The 23,910-nt window shown below is 40.9% G+C and overlaps 1 protein-coding gene across 2 annotated transcripts in view; it reads right to left on the bottom strand.

The window, feature by feature from the left end:
- Positions 1-23,910, bottom strand: part of cacna1g (calcium channel, voltage-dependent, T type, alpha 1G subunit) — a 360,201-nt gene that overhangs the window by 278,115 nt on the left and 58,176 nt on the right. For both annotated transcript variants that reach the window (XM_072242528.1, XM_072242529.1), the window contains exons 4-5: positions 12,934-13,093; positions 5,126-5,432 (exon numbers count right to left, since the gene is read on the bottom strand). In XM_072242528.1, the coding sequence (XP_072098629.1) occupies positions 5,126-5,432; positions 12,934-13,093 (467 nt within the window). The remainder of the gene's footprint in view (positions 1-5,125; positions 5,433-12,933; positions 13,094-23,910) is intronic.

The raw sequence follows: 23,910 nt of genomic DNA, 5'->3' as shown, positions 1-23,910 counted from the left end.
CCCACACAATGGGGCAACTTGAAAAGATGTTTAATGTTCTCAAAGAGTATGTCAGGCACACTGCTGTTTACCCCTGTTGAGAGGGGGTTGTCACAGGGAAGTATGTTTTATGTAGAGGTCTCAGTTCTTTTGTGTGGTGTCACTCCTCAGGAAATACAAGCATACTGTAGCTAGCTAATAAAGTAATTAGTGGGAGAGATTTGTTCCTTTATGTATAATATTCAGCACAGGTGGACAGAAAAGTAGAACGTGAGGGATTTCTAGCCAGTGCTTGGGTTCTCTTCTGTGCACTATATTAATGATAACAGTCTCATGAGAATTACTTGGCTGTTCTGGTGAAATACCTCTCCAGTCAAGATTGCTGATAACCTGTCTTGCTAATGCTCCCTCCACCTTTTCCAGCAGAATCAAACCCCCTTTAGTAGTCTCTTTCTTCCTCCTGTTCCTCTTACTATAGATGTTCTCTGGGCCCTGTCTAAGTCCCTTCAAGTTTTTGTTTTTTTGTAGCTCTTGCTCCGACACCAGCTGATCCTCATAAAATAATTCAGCAGACATCCCATAACAAACAAGTCACCTCACCTGTTTGATGTGTACCACACTGTGCTCCAGGTAACAACACTTGCCAGGTGGGAGATCCGTGGGAAGGGACGTGTGGACCAGGTGCTTCACCCTGCTTTAGTCCTGACCTCCAGTGCAGTCCATGTGAGGTTTGTATGTTTCCCTGTGACTGTGTGAGTTTAATCTCAATGCCTTGGTTTCCATAAGATCATAAGATATAGGAACAAAATTAGGCCATTTGGCCCATGAAGGCTGCTCCACCATTTCATCATGGTTGATCCATTTTCCCTTTCAGCCCCAATCTCCTGCCCTTTCCCCCATATCCCTTCATGACTAATCAAGAAACTATCAGTCTTCACCTTAAATATACCTAATGACTTCATTACTCTCCACTCCTCTCCGCTTTCCACAGGGATTGGTCTGTCCGCGACTCCCTGGTCCACACGTCCCTCCCCACGGATGTCCCACCTGGCACTTATCACTGTAAGCGCAAGTGCTACACCTGTCCCTACACCTCCTCTCTTGCCACTATTCAGGGCCCCAAACAGTCCTTCCAAGTGAGGCAACACTTCACTTGAGAGTCTGTTGGGGTCACCTATTGCATCCGGTGCTCCTGGTGCGGCCTCCTCTACATCGGCGAAACCCGACGCAGATTAGGGGGCCGCTTCATCGAGCACCTCCACTCCGTCCGCCAAAACAGACAGGATCTCCCAGTAGCCACCCACTTCAACTCTGCTTCCCACTCCCATTCAGATATGTCCATACATGGCCTCCTCTACTGCCATGATGAGGCTAAACTCAGGTTGGAGGAGCAACACCTCAAATACTGTCTAGGTAGTCTCCAGCCCCTTGGTATGAACATAGAATTCTCCAACTTCCAGTAATTCCCTCCCCCTCCCTTCCCCTATCCCTATGTCACTCTGCCCCCTCCCCCAGCTGCCTATCACCTCCCTCATGGTTCCGCCTCCTTCTACTACCCATTGTGTCTTCCCCTATTCTTTCTTCACCTTTCCTGCCTATCACCTCTCTGCCTCCCTTCCTCCATCCTTTTTCGTTCCCCTTACTGGTTTTTCACCTGGAACCTACCAGCCTTCTCCTTCCCACCCTCCCCCCACCTTATAGGGCCTCTGCCCCTCCCCTCTACAGTCCTGACGAAGGGTTCCGGCCCGAAACGTCGACTGATCTTTTCCACGGATGCTGCCCGACCTACTGAGTTCCTCCAGTGTGTTGTGAGAGTTACCTAATGACTTTGCTTTTACAGCAACAAATTCTACAGATTCACCAGTCTCTGGCTAAAGAAATTCCTCCTCATCTCTGTTTTAAGTGGATGTCCCTCTATTCTGAGTACGTGTTTTCAGGTCCTAGATTTACCACCATAGGAACCATCCTCCTTATTATGGAATTTCAACATTAGATAGGTTTCAAAGAGATTCCCCCCTCACTATTCTAAATTCCAGTGAGTACTGACCCAAAGCCATCAAATGCACCTCATATGATAAGCCTTTCAATTCCAGAAGCATTTTCGTGAACATGCTTTGAACCTCTCCAATGTCAGTACATCCTTTCTCAGATAAGGGACCCAAAACTGCTCACAGTCCTCCAAGTGAGGCCTCACCAGTGCATTATAAAGACATGCATGTGTTCACATTGCAAAATTATTCAAAGATAGATGCACTCCACAAGATTAGCAAAGCATAAATCTTCCCTCACAGATGGATTAATTCGCCATCCAAGCTCTTTATATTAGGAATTAATTTTAAGGCATGCAATTTAATTTTAATTAATCCAGTTTGAAAAGAGGACAATATAAATTGGATCAGTACAGAACTAAAGCAAAGATCATACTGGTCTGAAATAGAATTATGACAATGAGACTGGAGCAAGATCCTCCCCATCGAAGGCATGAAAATAATTCTTTTTAAGGTGACACACTCAAAAAGCTGGAGGAACTTAGCAGGTCAGGCAGCATTTATGGAAATGAATAAACAGTTAATGTTTTGGGCAGTCGACATTTTCCGGCTGAGACCCTGCTTCAGGACTCAAAAGGAAGGGGGAATGAGCCAGACTAACAAAGTGGGGTGAGAGGAAGGAGGACAGGCTAGAAGGTGATAGATGAAGCCAGGTGAGTGGGGGAGGGGTTTGAAGCAAGAAACTGGGAGGTGATAGGTAGAAAAGGAGGAGATGAGAGTGCGTCATGGGAGTAAATAATGAAGCAGGACAGGAGCTAGAATGGGCAATTGAAGAGGGGAAGGGGAAAAATTACTAGAAATTGGAGAAATCACATTCACAAGTGGAACCAGCATTAAGGTGGGACTGTACAAAGATTGTTTTTTTGTCATAATTAAACTCTTCTGAAGGTGAGGCATGTCAGACTAAATGGAGCTTTTCCTTTTACCCTATTGTGATGAGTAACATGGATGTAAACATCAGAACTGATTTCAATGCTGAGCAGTTTTTGATGAACCTGGATCAGGGAATTCTGGTTTCCATTTTACAAGCACTTATTCCCTGCTTTCTTAATCCACATCCTAAGACCTCATTGATATTCATTCCACCAAATCAAGTTGCGGTGGATAACAGATAAATTGAGCGAAAAGGATCTAGTGCTTTCCTGGTGGGTATGGTGTATAAACTCTTCTCAGGCTTCCAGCCAGGTACGGGTATTAATTTTAACCGCTGCTTCATTGATAAGCTCTGCCATTTTCATCAGGGAGATGCCACGGCCTTTCCATTCCAGTGGTATATATACTCAACTTCCGTCTGTTCCTCCTGATTGGTTAGTCTTCAACTGATCAGGTTTCCGCTGTCCCACCTTGTTTAAAAAGTTATTCTAGTTCTTAGAGCAAGACATTCGTCTTTGTTAAAATTCTTATTCTCTAGACCTGCTTCAGTGGCTTTCTTCAACAGGTAGTCCCAAAAGCCACTGGCATGGCACAGTAGCTTGTGCTGTCAAAGTCAATCCTATGGTCATTGCATCCATTTCTCTGGGTAACCCAAATGGATACACCTCCTATGCTCTGATAAATGCAAGCTCTAAAATTTCCACAAGAACAGTGGTACTTCACTCAGGAATATCAGTTCAAAGTTGAGAATAATATGATTTGGATAATAAATTAGAATGCAGTAAAGCAAATGTGTTAAATGCATCATTGAATCATGGCTTAATGATAGCATTCTTGCCTCTAAGTCAAGCAGCCTGAGCAATCACATTGTCAAGTTCACTGATGGCACAACAGTGGTGGGGCTCATCCCTAACAATGATGAGACAGCCTACAGAAATGAGGTGAAAGAGCTTGAGGCAAATAACTTCTTGCCTAATGTCAACAAGACAAAAAGGAGATGGTCGTTGACTTTAGGAGGACTCCTCCCCCCCTTTACGTTGGTGGCACAATAGTGGAATGGCAAATAGTTTCAAACTCCTGGGTATGCACATCATACACAACCTCCAATGGTCCCAGAACACATCCTACACAGTCAAGAAAGCTCACCAACACCTCTGCTTTCTGAGGAGGCTAAAGGGAGCTGAACTTTGCACATCAATACCTACGTAATTCTACAGATGTGCAGTAGAGAGCATCCTAACAAGCTGTATCACTGCTTGGTAGGGAAACTGCACTGCGGCAGACAGGAAGCATCTACAACAGGTAGTCAAAACTGCCCAACGCATCACTGGCATCGGCCTATGTGCCATCAAAGACATGTATACAGAAAGGTGATGCAAAAGGACCAGTAACATGATGAAGAATCTCACCCACCATGCTCATGGATTGTCCCATTCACATCAGGGAAGAGGCTATATAGCATCTATGTCAGGACCATGAGACTCAAAACAGTTACTTTTTAGTAAGGCCAATCAACACCTCCACCACTATATTTTCTGTCAATCACATTATGTCGCCTAGTAACATTTTATGGACAATCAATCAATCAATTTATACAAGTTATTTATGTATTTGTATTTACTCTGTGGTTTTTATTATTATTATTATTATTACTATTATTATGTTCTTTATTTTTTGTGGCTTTTTTTATGTTGCATCAGATCTGGAGTAACAATTATTTCATCCTCCTTACACCTGGGTACAGGAAATGACATAAAACAATCTAGAATCTTGAAGAAATTGATTCAAATCACATTCCACAGCTTTCAGTACAAAGGTATTATATCTGACTGGTATAATAATAAAATATTATAATATTTCTAATAATAAAATATTAAATTTGCCATGTGAGATTCAATTACACTTTTCAAAGAAGACTATAGCCTAATATTTATCTTAAAGCACCACTAAAGAAACAGATTATCTGACTATCTATTTCACTGCTGTTTTTCACGCCTCTTCTAAACAGTATTATACAACAGCAGATATGCCTTTAAATTTATTTAATTAGTTATAATACACTTTAAATGTTGAGATCAAGAAAGGCACTATGTAATTATGATTCTTAAAAAATATGTGCTATAGGTGAACTTAATGACAGCTGCTGAAAGCTGTTATGAGTTAACAAATAGTTTCTCATAGTCTTCTTCACTATAGAAGTCTGAAAGGAGAAATACTCAAGGTACCTGGAATATTGCTATCCATGCATATCCGATGTTATCAAAATTGATAGCTCCTTTGAATGGGTTGTGATCAGCAGGCTGGCACTGGGTGTAATACTGATTCCAGTTTACACAGCTGACATTGTTTGTCATGTTACTCTGTAACAGGTTGTAACTTGTACCATCCAAGGTACAATCAATGTTGTTCACTCGTCTTTGGGGTACATTGCGGCAGTACCGCATTCCATTATCCTTCAGGAGGGAGCAAATGAAGGGATTTTCATCATCATTTTCTGTGTGATAATATTGATCCAACTCTTGGGAGGCAGGTCTGTGAACAAAAAGCAACAGAATTTAAGAATCAATTAGGAAATTAGCCTCAGAAAATTCCACAATATCTGCTAAAACAGTGTGCTATTCAGTGGGATGACTAGTACTTTCTATTTCCCATCACCTAATGAGTTGTGGTTGAGATATTCAATTGAGGATGAGAACAGACTCATCAATCATATGTTCGTTATGTGCCGTGTTGTATCACATAAGTCTTCATGGTCTTTACATGACCAAGATTGTTCTTGGTAAATTTTTCTACAGAAATGGTTTTCTATTGTCTTCTTCTGGAGAGTGTCTTTACCGGACAGGTGACCCCAGCCATTATCAATACTCTAAAGAGATTGTCTGCCTGGTGTCATTAGTCGCACAACCAGGTCTTGTAAGAGACACCAGCTGCTCATATGACCATCCACCATTTGCTCCCATGGCTTCATGTGGCCATGAACAGGGGGACAAGCAGGTGCTACACCTTGCCCAAGATTGACCTGCAGGCTGGTGGACAGAAAAAAAGTTGGTCCCCCTTTTTTTCCTCCCTCTTTTTTCTCTCCCTTTCCCTTTCACAATCAGTCCTTGTCTGCTCCCCTCCCCCTTTTTTCTCCCTAGGCCTCCCATCCCATGATCCTCCCTCTTCTCCAGCTTGTATCCCTTTTGCCAATCTACTTTCCAGCTCTTAGCTTCATCCCTCCCCCTCCTGTCTTCTCCTATCATTTCAGATCTGCCCCTCCCCCTCCCCCTTTCAAATCTCTTACTATGTCTTCTTTCTGTTAGTCCTAACGAAAGGTCTCGGCCCAAAACGTCGACTGTACTTCTTCCTATAGATGCTGCCTGGCCTGCAGCGTTCCACCAGCATTTTGTGTGTGTTGTTGTATTCCTCATGTTATTGCATGTCTGCATGTAAGTGACTCACAGGACCCAGTAGGAATATTGTGGCTTTACAATCCTAAATTGCACCTTACTTTTCTTAAAAATTTAACTGCATTGCACATTACTCTATGACATCATGTGAACCATTTCTTGGCATATATAACTTTGTGATATACAGTTCTGCACAACAAGCTGCAATGGGCCTGTTCTTTTGAAAGCACCACATGATTTCTATTATCATCTTCCTGGACCCATGGACGTAACTGCTGTCACTTATGAGCTTTTGTATCGGAAGATAGCCAAATGGGTGAGATTCACTGTTCCAGTGGAGCTAGCATCATTGGATTGCTGAATGACAGGAAACAAGTTCATGCCTCGGCCATTAGCTCGGGGTGTTCAGACGTCAGATTTGGGCTTACTTCTGAGTGTCCTGTGATTGGCAGCAATCCTGAAACTTAACTGGGCCAGTGATCCTCTCCGATACTTTGGGAGAAGAAACTTTGACTGTGGATGCATACTACCAGCAGTTTTGAAGCTTTATCTTTCCCAAATGCACCCAATTTATGCTGATGTAAATGATGCTGATCGTTAATGTTTAAATGGTCTGATTAGCTTGGATGGTGGGGTGGAATTATGTCTCTACCAAAGTAAGTGTAAGGCACCTCTTCCCTCCGCTGGCCTACAGGTCATCCTTGGACAAGGTGTAGCACCTGCTTAATCCCCCGATCAGGGTCACCTGAAGCCATGGGAGCAGGTAGTGGATGGTCATATGAGCAGCTGGTGAGTGTCGCAAGTACTGGTTAGGCAAGCACTTATGCCAGGCAGACAGTCTCTGAAGAATATGGATGATGGCTGGGGTCACCCAGAAGACACTGCCCAAAAGAAGGCACTCTGTAGAAACATTTGCCAAGAACAATCATGGTCAAGACTACGATCGCCCATGTCATACAACATGGCACATAATGAATGAATGAATAGTCTGGTGAGCAAGTTTACAAAGAAGAAAATTGGTGCCACTGTGGTTTGTGAGGAGAGTTGAAGGATCTAGCAGGGTATAGATCAGCTAAAAAGTTGTGTGAGGAACAGATGGATGGAGTAAGTATGAGGTGGTGATTTTGGGAGGTCAAATGCAAGAAGAAAGTGTACATTGGGCATGCAGGTATGGCGGGCAGTGAAAAAGGCGAATGGTATGCTGGCATTTATAGCGAGAGGATTCGAGTACAGGAGCAGGGAGGTACTACTGCAGTTGTACAAGGCCTTGGTGAGACCACACCTGGAGTATTGTGTGCAGTTTTGGTCCCCTAATCTGAGGAAAGACATCCTTGCCATAGAGGGAGTACAAAGAAGGTTCAACAGATTGATTCCTGGGATGGCAGGACTTTCATATGAAGAAAGACTGGATGAACTGGGCTTGTACTCGTTGGAATTTAGAAGATTGAGGGGGGATCTGATTGAAACCTATAAGATCCTAAAGGGATTGGACAGGCTAGATGCAGGAAGATTGTTCCCGATGTTGGGGAAGTTCAGAACTAGGGGTCACAGTTTGAGGATAGAGGGGAAGCCTTTTAGGACCGAGATTAGGAAAAACTTCTTCACACAGAGAGTGGTGAATCTGTGGAATACTCTGCCACAGGAAGCAGTTGAGGCCAGTTCATTGGCTATATTTAAGAGGGAGTTAGATATGGCCCTTGTGGCTACGGGGGTCAGGGGGTATGGAGGGAAGGCTGGGGCGGGGTTCTGAGTTGGATGATCAGCCATGATCATAACAAATGGCGGTGCAGGCTCGAAGGGCCAAATGGCCTACTCCTGCACCTATTTTCTATGTTTCTATTGTTTGGCAGGACTCAGGAGCTTTGACATACAAAGGAATCTTGGGATGCAGATCCCTAGCTTCCTGAAAGTGGCAATGCAAGTGGATAGGGTGGTAAAGAGAGTGTATAACTTACTTGTCTTTACCAGTCAGACCACTGAATATAAAAGTTGTTGTCATGGTGCAGCTGTATAAAACTTTGGTTACAGCGCATCTGGAGTATTGTTTGCATTGCTGGTTGTCACACTATGAAGAGGGTGCAGAGGGGTTGCTGGAGATGTTCACCAAGTTGTTGCCTAGATTGCAGCAAGTATAAGGAGAGGTTGGACAAATCTGTCTTGATGAAGGGCAAACATGAGGAAATCTACAGATGCTGGAAATTCAAGCAACACACACAAAATGCTGGTGGAACGCAGCAGGCCAGACAGCATCCATAGGAAGAAGCACAGTTTATGTTTCGGGCCGAGACCCTTCGTCAGGCTGAAAGGGCCTCAGGCTGAAATGTCGACTGTTTATTGCCCTCCATAAATGCTGTCTGACTTGCTGAGTTCCTCCAGCATTTTGTGTGTGTGTGTGTGTGTGTTGCTCAAGATTTCTGCAGAAACTCTTACGTTCGTGTGTGTGTTGGACAAACTTGGATTGCTTTCTCTGGAGCATCAGAGGCCAAGGAGCGATCTGATAGAAGTTTATAAAATTATGAGAAGTACAGATAGTCTTTTTCACAGGGTACAAGTGTGAAGTACTAAAGAGCATAAATATAAGAAAAGAGAGGGATGGTTTAAAAGGGATGTGTAAGTTTGTTTTTAATATACAGAGAATGGTAGGTTCCTGGATTGTGTTGCCAATTGGTAGAATCAGATACAATAGTAACATTGAACAGAATTCAGACAGACACGGTCCAGGAATGACTGGATATGGATAGTTGGGATTACTTGGATTGGCATCATAGTTGGTGCAGGCTGAAAGGACTGTTCTTCTGCTGTACTGTTCTGTGAAGCAAGGTAAGCAATACTTGTTATGATTCCCATGGCATCTTGTACCAGGTTAAGAATTCTTTACACTTAACCTCTAACCTCTGGGCCTCATCATCTAACAAAGTCTTGAGCTATCTACTCTCAGTCTTTACCCACAGCCTAAAAGAAGTGCTGTCCCAAATAGTCCCTAATTTTCAGTGGCAGTTCCCATTGAGGATAACAGCCATGATAAGATATGGTGGAGCAGAGTTTGCACTTCTACCACGTACCTCCTGCATATCATCCAAGGCCTGGGATTATAAGCAGTATAAAAATAACATTTTCTGTGAGTCTACATAGAATTGGCACTGGTCTCCCACACAGAATTGTTTTAACAGAAATTTATAAATAAACATAGATCTCTAGCTATTGTGTTGTGATTTCAGTAAAACATCACTGGAGAAACCATTAGCTATGAATCTCTATTGACTTGTTTGATTTGGCACAAATGGATCTTGGTATATGGCATTTTTTTTTATTTCTGTGTACCTTAGGCTTCCTGGTATTCCTGCTTGCTCTTGTAACCATCCACAAGCTGACTGACCATCAGGCCTTAGGACTGAGGAATACATTTTAACTTGGTGAAGGATGTTGAACTTACTACAATATATGCTCTTTTTGGCTGCAAGATTCTCTGGAAGATGAAGCCTAGGGGTAAGTGTTCCATCTGAACTATAACTTCTGGCTAGAATGCAGTTAGTCAATCTGGGACATCTGTGAAAGATTCTGAAGAAACAACTTTGAGGTTCAGGACTGAGAGTGTTACCAATGAGGCACAGCTGAGCAGATAACAAAGTGGGCATTTTTAAAACTTTTCCCCACTAAAGGTAATATCTTCACTCCCACTACAAGCTAATAGATTCAGTTTCACAAGGAGTGCTATATGTGAACTGCTTTACTCTATTAAGTGGGAGACTCGGATGGCATCCTCTGCTCCACGGCACGGCAAAAGAACATTCCTCCAACTATGGGAACACACTCAAAATGCTGGAGGAACACAGTAGGCCTGGTAGCATCTGTGAAAAAGAGTAAACACTTAACCTTTTCAGGCCGAGACCCTTCATCACTCCTGATGAAGGGTCTCAGCCTGATGTGTCGACTGTTTACTCTTTTCCATAGATGCTGCCTGGCCTCCTGAGTTCCTCCAGCATTTTGTGTATGTTGCTTTGATTTCCAGCACCTGCAAATTTTCTCGTCTTTGTGTTCCAAGGTTTTTTTGGGGAGTTGAGCTGCTCTATTGTAAGTGATAAATCAGACCTATGGCTTTAAAATTTGTTTAAATGTACCGAACTTAATTTTAATTTCTAAAGCTCTGTTTTACTTCAGCAGTTCCACGCCTCCAATTATCCACCTTAAAGTTCTAATTACTTTCTGTTTTCACCTATTCAGCAGATGTATAATCTTGATCCAGACTGGGCTGTTTACCGTACAAGATTTATTTATGAAATTGGTGGGTTCTCGTGCCTGAGGAGTTCAAAATGGATTCAGGGAACCCAAGGCGTTCTCTGCTATCAGCAGGGTACCACAAAAGTTGACGCAGATCCAAAGGTATTCCTGTTGGTAGTGCTGGAAGGGGTTCTGAGGTGTCTCAGCACAAAATGGCGAAAAGAAAATCTATCTTTCATGGCCAGTGTTGGTAGGTTATAAGCACTCTCAGTTTTGAATCCAAAGGTTGTGTGCCGACTTAAAGCTACATTATCACAGGTGAAGCACAATGCCCCCAGCTTCTCAGATGGATGTAAATTATTTTGAGATACCGTTTCAAAAATCACCCCAGTGTCCTTACTAATACGTCTCTCTTCCCAATTCATTAAGTAGACTGTGTTTTTATTGTCATAATACCATGTTTCCGCGCCCCCCCCCCACTTAATAATGCACAAATTAACTGCCGGAATTCCCACGTACCTAATGAATGCATGTTAATAACTTGATTCAGTGGAAAATGCTTTTGAAGTAATTCAAGCAGGTTGCATAAATGAAAGCTTTTTAAAATTTTAACTCAGCACTACTGAGACTGAGCAAGCAGATCTGAGAGTTAATATAATAAAGAAGTCACTTAATTCACATATGGGACAGAGGTATCAATACAGATCTTGCAGAAATTCAAATATTATTGCATTGTAGAGTGAAAATCCAGCCTACTGACTCCAGGGTTGAAACCACATTTAATCTTCATGTCATCTGCAGCCATCTTTCCACTTCTAAGTTAATCAATTATGTTACAACAATTTTAATGCATATATTATATTTCATAAAAAGTCAGAGGCAGCAGAAATGGGAAAATTAACTCTGCTACTGCTGTCTGAGACTGAAGTACTTCAGACAGAAGAAGAAAAAGTCCTCAACCATCAATCTTCCTTTCTAGATGTTCAAACAGTTTTCAGGATTTGTTGGCATTAGAATATATTAACTCCCTCAGTGGCTTCAACTGTAGCATGTTATGTCAGAGACTTGGGCATTGACAATAGACCATACCGCTGAGGGAGTGCTACACAATTGAATGAAGTGCTGAGGCTCATGTAACTTCTTGAAAGTCAAGCCTCACAAAATTCATAAAGGGCTACTGACAAAATTATTTATGAAAAACTTGATAGCATAGGTGCTGGGTAGATGTTTCTGCTGACTAGTACCAGCTGTAGAGAGGAATTGAAGTGTTCTAGTGCATTAATCATAAATAGCTAGGAAGCAGGGCTAACAAATAATTAAGAAGACAAGCTGCATTTTGGAGTACGTTGCAAAGGGCTGGGTTGAAAAGTAGAGAGCATTTGTTTCAATTTTTCAGGGGTTTTGGCGAGATCTCAGATGTAATGCAGTTTTGATCAACTTACAAAAACTGATATAGCAAGATTGGAGTCTGTATGAAGATGATCTACCGGGCTAATTCCTGGGATTAGAGACTTGTCCTACAAAGAAAGATGAAATAATTTGGGCCCACATTCTTGGCATTCAGAAGAATTAGGGGTGACTTTATTTAAACATATAATATTCCAAGAAGTCCTGACTAGACAGGCGTTGGGATGCTTTCACTTGCGGGAGAGTGTTGAAAAAGGGAATATCACTACACCTTAGGGGTCATAATTTAAAACTGCTGTATGTAGAAATTTCTACTCCAAGAGGTGAATCTCTGGCATCCTCTGCCCCAGTCAGTGGTGGAAGCTGAATCACTGAAAGTATTTAAAATGAAGGTGGGTAAATATGAAGAAATGGCACAGAAAGGAAGCAGAGTTGAAACCCAGAGCACAGCAGGCATGATCACATTAAAAGCTGGGGGAGGCTTGAAGGGCCTGGTGCCTACTTCTGCTCCCCTTTCCTTGTGTTGTTCTGTTGCACTGAAAGCATGCTGTGGGATGAGGATGGTGTTGAAGGCACTCATGTTGCAGGCTTAAAAATTCATCTGATTCGTTTTTACAGTAAAGCTATCCTTTCCCATATAACACACTGTACTAGATTCAGATTTAAGATTATTTGTATCATATTCACATTTGCATGTATTATTTTATTTATTACTCAATGTGGAACAGGCTCTTCCAACCCTTCGAGCCACGCTGCCCAGCAATTCCCTGATTTAAACTGAGCCTAATTACAGGACAATTCACAATGACCAATTAACCTATCAACTGGTAGGTCTTTGGACTATGGAAGGAAAGCGGAGCAGCCAGAAGAAACCAGGGCAGTCACCAGCAGAATGTACAAACTCCTTATAGACAGCGGTGGGAAAAGTGTTGTGCTAACCACTATGCTACCATGCCATCCTGGGCATTCCTCCTTTTATTGTGCAAATAATCAATCCAACCAGATTCAGACATACTTACATTGTAAAGTTTTCTTCAAGAAAGCACCTGTTTCGTAGTAGTCCTGCCCACAGCTGGACCCCGACAATGCCAAAAATAAAGAAGACAAAGAAACAGAGGAGAAGTACGTTGCCTAACATAGGCAAAGTGTCCAGCAGCAGGGTCACCAGTATCCGCATACCTATGAGATAAGGACAGAGAACAGCTATTTCTTGTTCATATCTCTAGATCCAGTGACTGCAGTGAATTAACAACATGTATCAGTTCTTCATCAGTTTATTGATGCTCAGCAAAACAAATTGTTTCATTGATTAATACATTTACATCCATTAGGTCGATCCATCATCTGCCAACATCAGTATGCTTCAAAGAGGATTAATGTACCGCTCTCCGTACAGGTAAGATATCCTCAGTTATTCATGCACATTTATCTAATTAATCTGTCTCCTATCTATTAAGGATTGCTCTGCTATCTTTTAACAGCATGCACCATTAAAATTGGTGATGAATACTTTGATCACTAGTAATTAATACAAAGTATTGATGCATTTTAATCAGCATTGCTATCTTTGTTCGGTCTACACCACCTTCTACATTTTCTGGATATTACAGGACACATTGGGGCCCCTTCCAGGACAGCACCTCCGGTGAAGAGATTTTTCGTTTGGTCCCCACTGGATGCTCAGCTCTCACCTGTGGCTCCAAGTAGCTGTCTGCATGCGATGGTGGCCACACCCTGGTACACCGCCTTGACAAGTGGGCTAAATCAGGTGAGGGTAGCTGATGGCCTCACACCCTGGTGAAATAGGGGCATGCCTGTCCCAGTATGTGGTCAGCTCTGGCGCACTGTGCGGGTGAGACCTACCGTGATGTCTAACGGCCAGGAACGTGCTACTGCAATGCTCTGTGGAGAGTGAAGGGCATGACAAAGCACAGAAGATGCCATGGTCATCCACTGCAACCAAGGAAGTTTGTACCACTGGGCTTAGACTTCTGAGGTCAACTGCCCTAGTGCATTGGCTCTTCCTCTTTAAAAACCCTCCCGCACAGGTTTCCCGTCATCGTTGGATATGACGGATAACCACCAAAGGACACATTGATCTTTTGCTATTACTGAAATACATACAGGTTTGAAGCTTCAATGGATTGTCAAGATCAAAGTATACACAAAAGATTGTGGACATGCTTAGGACATCACAAATCAAAAGAATGGAGAGAAGCAAAGCACATTTAATGCATTTAGTACACTCCTGGGACAAATGGGCTTATCACTTGTCAAAACAATTACTTCAGGTATGTGCTTAGTTGTATCATAAACAGTATACTAATAAACTTTAAACTTATAAACTTTAACTTCATTAGTCAGCTATAAACCAGAATGATTCATATTTGTGGCAGTAGTTTTTTGATCCATATTTTCTACTCTGTTTAAGACTTTAGAGTAAATGTACCAGAGGTTTGAGAAAAATGGCATTTTACATGTGCAGAAAGAAGAAATTGGGGTTGTTTTCTTTACGGGAGGCAAAATTAAGATGAGATTTAATAGTGTTAGTAATTATGAGGGTTTTGAAAACAGTAACCTACTCATTCTACAAGGAGGGAAGTCCCACAGAGAATGAAGTTTCAAGAGAACTGGCAAAAGAAGCGGAAGAAAAAAATTGGATTTTTTTTTTAGCAATTAGATGTAATATTCTGTCATGCACAGCCTGCTAGAATGTTGGATGCAGATTCAATAGTAATTTTCAAGTATGATATGCTTGGTAAGTGACCAGGATTTTGATATTCTTGGCAACCTTTCTCAAAGATCCACTAAAGGCACAATAGACTGAACCACCTCATTTTCCACACATGCTTCATTATGTCTTATATCTAGCTCAGTAACCTCTTAAAAGTGGACTATATGGCGATGAATAGACCTGGTATAACCAGCAGCATTCTGGCCTCATTATATTGTTAAATCCTCTTAATAAATATTAGGATAAATAGCTTAGGTATGGTACCAAAAGTTAACTATTTGATATGGAATTCAACCCAACAAAAGATAACGCCTTTAAGAAATGAACACAAAGTGGCAAAGAGAGAGGTGAAGAGCCTGGTGTGCGGTGATTAACTTAGCTTACCAAGTTCCTAAGCTTTATTCAGTACCAGAACTCCAGACCTTTCCAAAGAGACTGGATCCACATCTTTATTCAATGCCCATGCAGTATCAATGTGCTTTTGACATTGGTGGATAATGAAATATCAGGTTGAAAAGAAAAATAGGTTGGAAAATGTCACAGAGAGAAGGATTTATAAATATGTAACATCTGAAGAATTTGCATGAAATCATTGAAATCATTGCTCAGAAATTCTCCATATTTTGAAGACTGGAAAGAGCACTCAATACTCAAAGGGTTCACCTTGAGATATATTATGAATAATAAAATAGAGTGAGGGGTAATTTTACATTACATTGTTGGAGTATTGGCTTCAGTACATCAATCAAGTATATGCTCCCTAAAACTACATAATCACAAGATAACACCCTTTCCATCAACAGTAAGAAGTCTTAAGTCAGTGGACCAAGCAGGAGGAGAAAAATAACGCTGGACAACAAAGACTTGGCTTCTTGAATACTTTTGGGTGTATCTTATGGATTTTGGGCTGCTGATCATGAAAATCACCATGAAATTTCCCAGTCATGCAATATTTTTTGAAATAATCTATATTTGTTGTTTCAATTCATAATTCAAATCCGAATAACTGATGCCAAGATTAAAGAAGGCATTTTTGTTGGTCCACAAGTGAAACACGTCATCAATAACAAGCAATTCCAAGAACCTCTAGTGGGACCGGAGAAAATCGCATGGAAGGCATTCAAGGATGTTGTTGAAAATTTTTTTGGCAACTACAGAGCACCGAACTATGTGCAGCTGGTTGACAACATGCTTCAAGCATACAAAACCATGAAGTGCAACATGCCACTGAAGATTCATTTTCTGCATTCCCATTTATACTTCTTTCCTGCAAATCTTGCCATTGTCAGTGGCAAGCATGGTGAAAGGCTTCACCAGATCATTGAGGTCATGGAGGAATGGTATCGGGGCATCTGGAATTCATCAATGCTAGCTGATTATTGTTGGACACACGTGTGAAGCTTCAGACACTGAGTACAAATGAAAATCACCAACAAAACATTTTTATCTCAGTTGAACTATTTGCCAAGAATCGGTACCGTTATGCAATTAAACACATTATATTCAATAAAAGTTAATTTCTTGTTTCTCCAAATTCCTACATGATACAAGTAGTCTGAAATTATATTTGTGTTCAACTTCAAGCAGTCTATCATAAACAGCATTTTTGAGGAATGCTTTCAAAAAAAATTGTTGTCAGTATAATGTGCAAATTGACCAGCTGATGAAAAGATGCTCTGGGTGTTTGTGTTAGCAATTGTGTTCAAGAAACTCTGGGCCTCTCAATGTTTGCTTTGAACTTTTGTATTCAGAACTTTGAATACAAGACTAGAAGGTGTTATGGATGTGTACAAAATGCTGATGGGGTTGCACCTGGAGTACTGTGCACAGAGATAGTTACCCTGTTATAGGAAAGATGTAAATAAGATGGAAAGAGTGTAAAAAAAGATTAATGAGGATGTTGCCTGGATTGTAGGAGAGACTGAATAGGTTAGGATTTTGATCCTTGGAGCATCAGACACTGAAGAGTAAACTCGCAGTGGTGTGTAAAATCTCAAGGAGCATAGATAGGGTGAATACACTCAGCCCTTTTTCCATGGAAGGGAAACTAAGAACTTGAGGACATAGGCTTAACATGACTTAAAGGGTGCGAGGGGGCAAATCTTTCATGCAGAAGGTGCTGTGAACAATCTGCCAGAGGAAATGGCTGAGGCAGATACAACAACAATATTTAAGAGACATGTAGACAAGTACTGGAATAGGAAAAATTAGAAGGATACAGGCCAAACTCAGCAAATGGAACAAACTTGGACGGCCATCTTGATTGGTATAGACCAGTTGCACTGAAGAACCTGTTCCCTTGCTGATTCTATGACTTGAATAGCCAAGGCTTGTTCCAGGAGCAGCTAAAACATTCCCTGTCTCAGCGTACTAAAAGCAACTTGCAGAATGCATGCAGAAGAGAAAAGACTTGTTTTTAGTTACTTCAGTGCATGTCAATGTTTCAGACAAAATTCCCAGTTGTTCTAAGTGGTTTGAAAAGTTACCATCAATTGTTCACTTTTCGTTTAGGTTACCATAGATTAGTTTAACTACATGTAGGAGTATTTCTGGGCTAGCATTTACATCCTAACCTCTTCCGAGCAGGATCAACATGAGCCAGTGGTTAGCTCTGCCCAGATTCAGTGCACTTTAGAACAGCTACAACTGTAGCCAATGTTCCGAACATTCCAAATCCACTTACACTGAAAAGCCATACACCAAGTAAATAGTGCCAGAGTTTCGGGTGTAAAATGTTCTAAGGAAGAATAAAGCATGTCTATAATTGTAACAAGCTAAATATCACTGAAAATGCCTTGATCTCACATTTGTATTAGTTTCCCTCTTTCAAAATTGCCTCATTTAAACCAATTTTAAATTAGTTCACTGATAGGTATTAACGGTCAGAGACAAAATCACTCCTGACAACTCTTAATATTGATGAAAGTGATGGATGCAATTTTTATATATTTTGTCCTATCCGTATGTTTCATTTCCAGAAAAAATATATTTTTGCAATATGAATGATAGCCAGCCAGTTTGAAAATTAATTTGCCTAATTATAACATCAATTAAACAACATAGACTTGGTTCTTATCATATATCAGATTGTCACTAAATTGGAAAAGATGATGATTTTCGGCCTTAGAAAAGCTGGCAGTAGTCCAATTTCACTGATAAAATAATCGTTATTAATGACAATGGTCAAATGACATGCTTTAATCTGACAATTTAAAGCATGGCTAATATGGGCCATTTATCTTCAGGGATGTCTGATTGGTAATGAAGTTTTAGAGTGGGTGCTATTTACACAAAGTAATTGGAGAAAGTTAAGTGCCAGAGCCATTCTACAGAATAGAATTAAAGATTAAACATTGTACAAATACGTAATGTCTCCTGTAAAAATATATCCCCATCTCCCAGTTTCTTTGTCTCTGCTGTGACTGCTCTCATGATGTGGTCTTCCAATCTAGGACATCAGAGGGGTCCATGGCACTACGAACAGTTGGGAACCCCACCCTGAGCTCCGTTTATACCTTTTATCCCTAACCCCTCCCCCAAGTTGTCCATTGTACGTCTCTTCTGCACACTATGCATGTGCAGTTTCTCATGCAGGATACCGGCCCAGAAGCAGCGCCTTGGTTTTCCTGTGATGTATTTGGAACAGACAAACCACATACAAGTGAACAGACAACCAGACCAATGGAGTGCTCAACAAACAGCAAACATAAAGCATTTATGTATTAACAGACGTAACTGTAATTCCCTCTGTGTTTGTGTTACTTCAAGGCTGCCAAATTATTGCAGTGGGACAGTGCTAAGGCTAGAGACAGTGCTCTCTGTCGCAGTCTTATGAAGTTGATTAAGGTGAACCCCATAGCCCCATACTCAATAGAAAATAAGAGGATGAGATGCCTTCTTGTTTGAACATACAAAATTAAAAGGAGAGTAGATGCTGAGAGGTTACCACTCACGGTGAGATACTACATTTATGGAGAATAATATCGGTAACAAAGTCAACCATTTACCAAAGATGAGTAGACTGGTGAATCTAGGAAATCTGCTAATCAAGGCTTAAATTGCTGAATAGATTTAAGACTGAAATTGACAGGTTTTGGTCCACACTGGAGTCAAAGATTATGGGGAACAGACAGGAAGGTGGAGCTTACTGAATGGTGGAGCAGGCTTGACAGAATGTCCTTATTTCTTGGTTCTTATATTCCACCTCTGTCCTTGGCCTGTGCAGAGAATTACGGCCTGTTAACAGGTGTCAGGGAACTGAGTCAATGAGTGAAAAGTCGAAATGCAACATTGGACAGGACACCAGTGTTGATCAGAGTTTACGGAAGGGAATTTTGTGTGGAAGGAGGCAACATATTTGAGGCAGAGGCAAGTTAGGGGTTGGGAACTGGGAAAAGGGAATAGGGTGTAACCAATGTTTACTGGACAGCTGGGAGCAGCAGAAACAACATGACTGTATGGCTAGTAAGTCAAGAGAAAAGCTAATGAAAAAGCAAGTAAAATCTGAAGACTGCTATGAGGAAATAACAGTTAACAGTTTCCACTGTGGGAACATTCAAAGAAAAGTCCTAAGTAAATTTTATTATTAAGGTAGATATACGTCACGATGTACAGCCCAGAGATTCATTTTCCTGTGGGCATACTCAACAAATATATTGAATAGTGACTATAACAGGATCAATGAAAGATCAACCAGAGTGCAGAAGTCAACAACTGTGAAAATGCAATTATAAATAAATAGCAATAAATAATGAGAACATGAGATAATTAGATAAAGAGTCCATAAAGTGAGATCATTGGTTGTGGGAACATTTCAGTGGGTGGCCAAGAGAGTGTAGTTATTCTCTTTTGTTCAAAAGCCTGATGGTTGAGTAGTAGACTGTTCTTGAACCTGGTGGTGCGTGTCCTGGGGCTCTTGCACACCCCTCAGCTTTTCACCTTTGATTTGTTTGATTTGGATGGATGAGAAAAGAAGTGAATTACTAAGGTAAATCTATCAGGTCAATAAAATAATATAGAACTGGTAGTCTGATAACTATTCTTGATGAAGCAGAACATAGACCCTGCAAGTAACTAGTATTTAGAACACTAGTGGTGAACACCATAGTTTGAAATTGTTTATATATTAGAGATTTTTTAAATAAAAAGAACTTGGCTGTGATAAGTAGTATTACAAAGAAGAAGTTAGATGGCATGGAAAAGGAAACAAACCGGGTGGCTTGAATTTTTATAGAAATCTCAGAGAGACAAATACTTTCATCTCTGTTTAATTTGCTACTAATATATCCCACAATTTCATGTTTAACTAAAAAAGTTGGTCTTTCCTTAGCTCAAATCATGAGCTTCAAGATGTTATCTATTATAAAACATACTTTTTTTTAGAACAAAAACATCTTTAACAAAAGCTCTGGGAATTGTTGTTGCTGTAACTTCTGTACTGCTTTGCAAAACTGCATAGTCTAACACGGGTCATGCCCTGTACAAATTAGGTAAATTACTAGAAAGTTCACACAAGTCAAATTATTTCCATATTTTGTTACTGTAAAGAATGGAAAGCCCAAATTCAAGATATGTAATTAACTACAGAGCTGAAATAACATAAACTGCAAAGACAATGAAGCAAGTCGTGGCTAATAATTTGCAAGCATGCATTTTAAGATCCAAAAAAAAATTTTTTTAATCTGGAGATTTCATTCTCTGCTTATTTTGTACTCGTAACTCTCACAGTCATCCACTAGATTATTAACTGAGCTGTTTTTGACAAGTCACAAAGTGCCATGTTCTGCACTAACCTTTATGTCAAAGTTCTCCTACTATCTGATACAAACACACCAAGGGCCTATGCCTGGCGTATCTTCCATTAGCTCTGATTTTCTCTGCACTTCCTCATTAATCCAACGACCGGCTTGCTGGCTATTTACTATCATCACTAAATTTTTAGGGGCAGAACTAAAATTCAAAGTTGCTGGACCTTTATCTTTAGATGCAGTACGTTGTCCCCATGACTCATTTCAAAGCCTGACAAATTACAGCTAGCAGCTACACAGTGTAACTGCAGCCAAGTAGCGACCCCTGTACTTATTGGTGTCTTTGGAGAGGCGGCAACTAGGTGTGTGTTGACGGTGATCTGGTGGAGACAGAGGGAAGCAACACACAGGGGAGATCAGATCTGCTTGATGGAAAGACCCTGTAGAGGCAGCCTCAGAAGGAAGTGGTGATGTTGCTGTAGTAAATGGGGAGTGGGAGAAGAGCTACTGGTACATGAAACCCCTTTAAATCAGCAAAAAAAAAACTGGGTGTTTGGTGAAGAATAGACAAGAATTGAGTAAAACAACTAAAGGATGTCACAAAATTAGTTTAACATGGTTTCAGCACCTGCAGAGATCAGATAATCTCATTCTGTAAGTAATTATTAAAATATTTTGTTGAATATGAATGCCAGTTTAGATAATTTATCATGGAATTCGTGAATTTTAGATAAAAAGATATTTTTTCAAACCCTCTCTGAAAAGTAAACACTTGCAAATATATGAAAGAGTTATCAGTAATGAACAAATTCTAGATGATGGAGTCAAGGTTGTGAATTGTGTACCAAAGGCAATGGTCAAATGTGATAGGGTTAAAGTGGGTTTCAGAGGAGATTGACTTCGCTAGAAGCATCCAGCAGACACGCATTTGCTATTTTGCCACATTGTTATCTTTCTGCCTTCTCAGACAATCTAGCCAGCCCTGGAAGGGTTTAACATTACACTGAGACCTCAGTGGTATTTAGATGTCCCTTTACTCCTACCATTTTTGGGCTGAGGGCTGAAACGAACTGAAACTACAACTATCAGTCTTAAACTTTTTGCAGTTTGCAATTACAGATCTCACTACCACTAAACTTATGTCATTAAAAGACAAGAAATAACCCCATTTAGCCTTTCAGATCTGCTCAACCAGGGTTAGGGTTAGGGTCCATCATGCCACTTTTGAACTTTGAGCATCTCTTATTCTTATAAACACTAGAAAATGCAAACTCAATCTACACAATCTCCTAATACCTCTGCCTTATTAATGCTTAATACGTCTACATTTTGGCATTAAGTGATTTGTTGCAAGCATACACGAGTCCTATTGAGCATCAGCATTACCCAATCTCTCCAGCATTTAACAAATCCTCTGCTTTTCTGTATTGTTCACTGAAGTAGATGATGTCACAATTTTTCAGATTCTATTCCATTTGCCATGTTCACAACCACTCACCCAACTTGCTCCTAAGTTATCACTCTAATTTTCAATTAGAGGTGTCCGAGGGACTGTCTTGTCTCCCTTTCTCTTCACCATTTATACCTCGGACTTCAACTACTGCACAGAGTCTTGTCATCTTCAGAAGTTTTCTGATGACTCTGCCATAGTTGGATGCATCAGCAAGGGAGATGAGGCTGAGTACAGGGCTACGGTAGGAAACTTTGTCACATGGTGTGAGCAGAATTATCTGCCGCTTAATGTGAAAAAGAATAAGGAGCTGGTGGTAGACCTGAGGAGAGCTAAGGTACCAGTGACCCCTGTTTCCATCCAGGTGGTCAGTGTGGACATGGTGGAGGATTACAAATACCTGGGGATACGAATTGACAATAAACTGGCCTGGTCAGAGAACACTGAAGCTGTCTACAAGAAGGGTCAGAGCCGTCTCTATTTCCTGAGGAGACTGAGGTCCTTTAACATCTGCTGGACGATGCTGAGGATGTTCTATAAGTCTGTGGTGGCCAGTGCTATCATGTTTGCTGTTGTGTGCTGGGGAAGCAGGCTGTGGGTAGCAGACACCAACAGAATCAACAAACTCATTCGTAAGGCCAGTGATGTTGTGGGGATGGAACTGGACTCTCTGACGGTGGTGTCTGAAAAGGGGATGTTGTCGAAGTTGCATGCCATCTTGGACAATGTCTCCCATCCACTACATAATGTACTAGGTGGGCACAGGAGTACATTCAGCCAGAGACTCATTCCACCGAGATGCAACACAGAGCGTCATAGGAAGTCATTCCTGCTTGTGGCCATCAAAATTTACAACTCCTCCCTTGGAGGGTCAGACACCCTGAGCCAATAGGCTGGTCCTGGACTTATTTCCAGGCATTTTACATATTACTATTTAACTATTTATGGTTTTATTACTATTTATTATTTATGGTGCAACTGTAACGAAAACCAATTTCCCCTGAGATCAATAAAGTATGACTATGACTATGACTATGACTATGAATAAATCCTTCAATTCTATGTGTTCTCACGTTGCTGACCAGTTTCTTGCGTGGGACCTTGTTAAAAGCTTTTAAAAATTTAGATATTTCATTTCCACAGTTTTGGCCTTATCACTTCTAGCAATGTGCTCAAAGAACTCCAGCAGATTAGTGAGACGTGGTGTTCCTTTCATAAATCAATGTTGACACTGCTCAGTTTTATTTTGCAACCTATGTGCTTATTGCATGTTTCATTATACAGTCTTGCATTTTTTTCTCCAACTGACATTAGGCTATTAGTTCTCCATTGCTCACTCCCTCATTTCATAAATAGCATGGTCACGTCTGATACATTGGAATCTACAGACATAATTCAGAATCCAGAACTTTGGGTGATGACGAAGAGAATTCTGGAATATAGATTATTAACCCCTGAAATTGATCAGCTTTCAAGCTTGCCAACTTTTCTAGTACTTTTAAACTTCTATTTAGATCCTTATTCTTGCTAGATGTTTGATTCTCTAAAATGTATCTGGCAGTTCCACCAGGCGGATACAACATAATTGTTCATTTACCACTGCCTTATTCCATATTATAAATTCTCCTCCCCTCGTCTTCTATTCCCCACTCTGGCCCTTTACCTCTTCTCACTGGCCTGTCATTTCCACTGGGTCCCTTCCTCCTTCCCTTTCTCCTATGATCCACTCTCTTCTCCTATCAGATTCATTCTTCTCTTGCCCTTTATATTTCCCATCCACCTGGCTTCACAATCAAGAGAAAATCTGCAGATACAGAGTTCAAGCAACACACAATGTGTGTGCTGCTCACATGTGAAGTGGCAATTTCTGACCAAACTTCAATCACACTGGTTGATGCTCAACAGCTGTGTTAGGACTTGAATGCTATCATCTCCCACGAAGTGAAACCAAGAGGCATACTAAGAAACAAGGTTTCACTTAGTGCCTTTTAATGCTCGCTTTGACCAATAAAATATGGAGACACCTTTACAAATTCTCACAGCCTGTAACAACATCGTGATTTCA

Source organism: Mobula birostris, chromosome 24 (genome assembly GCF_030028105.1).
Source record: "Mobula birostris isolate sMobBir1 chromosome 24, sMobBir1.hap1, whole genome shotgun sequence".
Taxonomy (NCBI): Eukaryota; Metazoa; Chordata; class Chondrichthyes; order Myliobatiformes; family Myliobatidae; genus Mobula; species Mobula birostris.
This window is presented reverse-complemented; position numbering and strand designations above follow the sequence as displayed.